Here is a 3,556-nt window from a genome sequence, read left to right as displayed (position 1 = left end):
TTCGAAGAGAGTGATAGCAACCTATCAACCCAAAATTTGGAAAAGGAAGAAAACACACATTCTATTTTTGAAGAACTAAGATCTACAAGATCAAAACATATAAATAAATTTATCACAGCTCATCTAAATATAAACAGTATAAGAAACAAATTCTGTGAAATTCATGAACTACTGTTGGATAAATAGTTGACTTATTATTTATTTCTGAAACAAAATTAGATTCAACATTTCGTGATGGCTTATTTGATATTCCAGGTTATAAACTTCCAAAGAAGGGATCGTACATCTTTTGGCGGTGGTATTGCTGCATTTATACGAAGTGACATTCCAGCAAGACGAAGAAAGGATCTTGAACATGAACTAATCGAAAGTATATATCTTGAGGTAATCCTAAACAAAACAAAATGGATAATATCATGTGTCTACATACCACCAAATATATCTGACAGTCATTTTTTCAATTGTTTAACTACAAATGTTGATAAACTTATTATTATATAACTATGTATGACAATGTTATGTTACTTGGAGACTTTAATTATGATCTACTTCAAAAAGAGAAGGGAAAACCATTGATGGATTTTATTGAACTATTTGATTTTAAAAATCTAATACAATCTGCAACATGTTTTATGAAAAAATGTACTCCTTCCCTTTTGGATGTCATCTTAACTAACTCTAAGCCTCTTTGTATGAAAACATTGAATTTTGCATGCAACTGGTATTAGTGATTGTCATAATATGATAAGTACAGTGATAAATAACACCATTCCAAAAAATCAGAAAATTAAAATTAGTTATAGAAGCTTCAGAAATCTTGATATTAATTCACTTAATATTGATCTTTCTTCCATAGTAGTTCCTACACCTGATAGTATACAATGCTCTGAAGAAAATGTAAATAAAGTATATGAAACTTTTGAACAGGATATCCAAAAAAAATTTGACAAACATATTCCTATAAAACAGATGTATAGAAAATCTAAACAACTCCCATACATGAATAGAGAACTTAGAAAAGCAAAATATAACAAAAAATGTATTATAATAAATATTTAAAATGTAAAAATTCCAAAACATGGGAACAATATAGAAAAGCTATAAATCATGTAAATAAGATAAAGAAAAAGTCAATAAACAATTATTTTAATGAAAAGTGTATAGGAAGGTGCAAATCATCAGAATTCTGGGATACAATTAAACCATATTTATCAAATAAATGTACTCTAGAACAGCCAAAAATAATACTTAATGCAAATAATAATATTATATCAGACGACTCAGAAGTTGAAATTTTTAATAGCTTTTTCACAAATGTAGCAGAATCTATAGGGAAAGATTATGATTACAATGTAGAAAATCATCCTAGTATTGCTCAAATCAATGAAAGAAATTTTTTACAAGATGCCTTTAGCTTTGAACAAATATCACAAGGTAATATATCTAAACTTATAAATAATCTAAATGTTAAAAAGGCCACAGGGGCAGATAAAATTTCAGCCAAATTTGTTACACTAGGCAGACCATCACTAGTTGAACCGTTGACGAATCTAATTTACATCTCAATTAAATCACAAGTTTTTCCGACTAAATTAAAACAAGCACAAGTAAAACCACTTTTCAAAAAAAATGACGCTATGACCAAATCTAATTATAGACCAGTAAGTTAATTACCTATTCCATCTAAACTTTTTGAAAAGGTATTATTTGATCAGCTCTCTGCTTTTTTGATGATATATTTGACAATTATTTATGTGCTTTTAGGAAAGGCCATGGGTGTCAAACTACTCTGTTAAGACTGCTTGAGGACTGGAGACAGGCCCTGGATAACAATGAATATGTGGCAACAATTTTGATGGACTTATCTAAGGCATTTGATTGTCTGCCACATGACATTTTTTTAGATAAGCTAAAAGCATATGGCTTATCAGGCCCTGTCACCAACCTCATGCAGTCTTATCTGTCAAACAGGAAACGGCAAATAAAAATAGGCAATATTGTAAGTTCATGGGCTAATATATCCAAAGGTGTCCCTCAAGGATCAATCCTGGGCCCTCTACTGTTTAATATTTTCATAAATGACATATTTTTCTTCATAAAAAATGTACTTTATATAACTATGCAGATGACAATACCCTTTCTTTTCGGACTAAACATTTTGATGAACTAATATGTACCTTAGAACAAGAAAGTAACTATCTTATAAATTGGTTTCATTTTAATAAAATGCAAGCTAACCCTGATAAATTTCAAGCTATTGCTGTAGCGAAGAAAACTTTCACTAAATCCCCAGCTTTCAAAATTAATACTAGTGAAATAACATGTGACGAAATTGTAAAACTCCTTGGCATCGACATTGATCAACAATTAAATTTTAATTTTCACATAAGCAATATATGTAAAAAAGCGGCTAATCAGTTAAACATCCTCAAAAGAATAGGTCACAATTTAAATCAAACAAATAGGCTAACAATCTTTCATACTTTTATTTTGTCTAATTTTAATTTTTGTCCTATGGCATGGCATTTCTGTTCAGAAAATAATACTAACAAGATGGAAAAACTACAGGAAAGAGCACTCAGATTTGTCTATAATGATTTTAATTCAAGTTATGAAGATATGCTGATAAAAGTTAATATACCAACTCTAAAAATAAGAAGAATGAGGGCTATGGCCATTGAAACTTTAAAAAATTTTCATGATATGTCTCCTGCAGTTCTGTCTGACCTTATTGTCAAGAAAACTACTGGTATTAATTTTAAATATTCAAATATTTTGCAGATCCCGCAAGTAAGAACTACAGCTACTAGTAAAAAATCTTTCAGGTATGCTGCACCTGCTTTATGGAATACTCTACCCGAAAATTTTAGAAAATGTTCAAATTTTGCTCAGTTTAAAAAGTTAATTTCATCCTGGAATGGTAAACAGTGTAAATGTATTGCTTGCAGCTAACTTCTATATCTTGATTTACTCCACTTTTTATTTATTTTTCTAGGTATGAAAATTTTCTTTTGGGTCACATTTATCATTTAGCTTCTTCAGTTTTTTTTTTTTTTCTTGCTTGCTTTAAATGTGTTTTTGCTATGCTTCCCTGCTTATGTTAATATTATCATTTAGTTTCTAGATAGGATGTTGCTTTATTTTGTGATCTTTTGTTTTGATTTTGCTTTTTTGTTTTTGTTGTTTTTTGCTTATCTTTTCCAGCATGACTCAAGCTAGCTGTTAAATGAGTTCAACTAATGACTTACATGTTTAATACCTTCTGTCTTTGTGTAGTCTAATAACCCATAGTCTTTCATATTTAAATTATATATAAAAAATGTATGTTGTTTTTTGTTGTTGTTGTTTTTTTTTTTTTTTTTTTTTTTTTTTTAGTATTTTTCATTTATTTATTTATTTAAATAATTCATTAAATTTTTAATTGTTTACTCGGAATATCATTGAACTTTAAGTAAATTTTTAGATACTAGACATTGCTAGTGATGTAGATTTGAGTAAACTATCATTTTTAGTTTTTTAGCATATGATTCGTTTTTATAAATATATCTTAAAAGGT

The 3,556-nt window shown here is 28.5% G+C and overlaps 1 protein-coding gene across 1 annotated transcript; it reads left to right on the top strand.

The window, feature by feature from the left end:
- The first annotated feature begins 220 nt into the window (after nucleotides 1-220).
- LOC132719067 (uncharacterized) lies at nucleotides 221-3,277 on the top strand. Its single transcript, XM_060702806.1, has 2 exons — nucleotides 221-384; nucleotides 2,782-3,277. The coding sequence occupies exons 1-2, from the start codon at nucleotides 235-237 to the stop codon at nucleotides 2,950-2,952; spliced, it is 321 nt and encodes a 106-aa protein (XP_060558789.1). The 5' UTR covers nucleotides 221-234; the 3' UTR covers nucleotides 2,953-3,277.
- The last annotated feature ends 279 nt before the right edge of the window (nucleotides 3,278-3,556 follow it).

The sequence above is a fragment of the Ruditapes philippinarum genome, unplaced genomic scaffold (assembly GCF_026571515.1).
Source record: "Ruditapes philippinarum isolate M1 unplaced genomic scaffold, ASM2657151v2 ctg4422_1_1_1_1, whole genome shotgun sequence".
Classification (NCBI taxonomy): domain Eukaryota; kingdom Metazoa; phylum Mollusca; class Bivalvia; order Venerida; family Veneridae; genus Ruditapes; species Ruditapes philippinarum.
This window is presented reverse-complemented; position numbering and strand designations above follow the sequence as displayed.

What these genes read in the sequence shown, in the direction of transcription:
- LOC132719067 (XM_060702806.1), top strand. Translation starts at nt 235, where the DNA reads ATGGCTTATTTGATATTCCAGGTTATAAACTTCCAAAGAAGGGATCGT. An exon ending in TCGAAAGTATATATCTTGAG is followed by an intron (nt 385 to 2,781) that starts GTAATCCTAAAC and finishes AATATTTTGCAG; the next exon opens with ATCCCGCAAGTAAGAACTAC.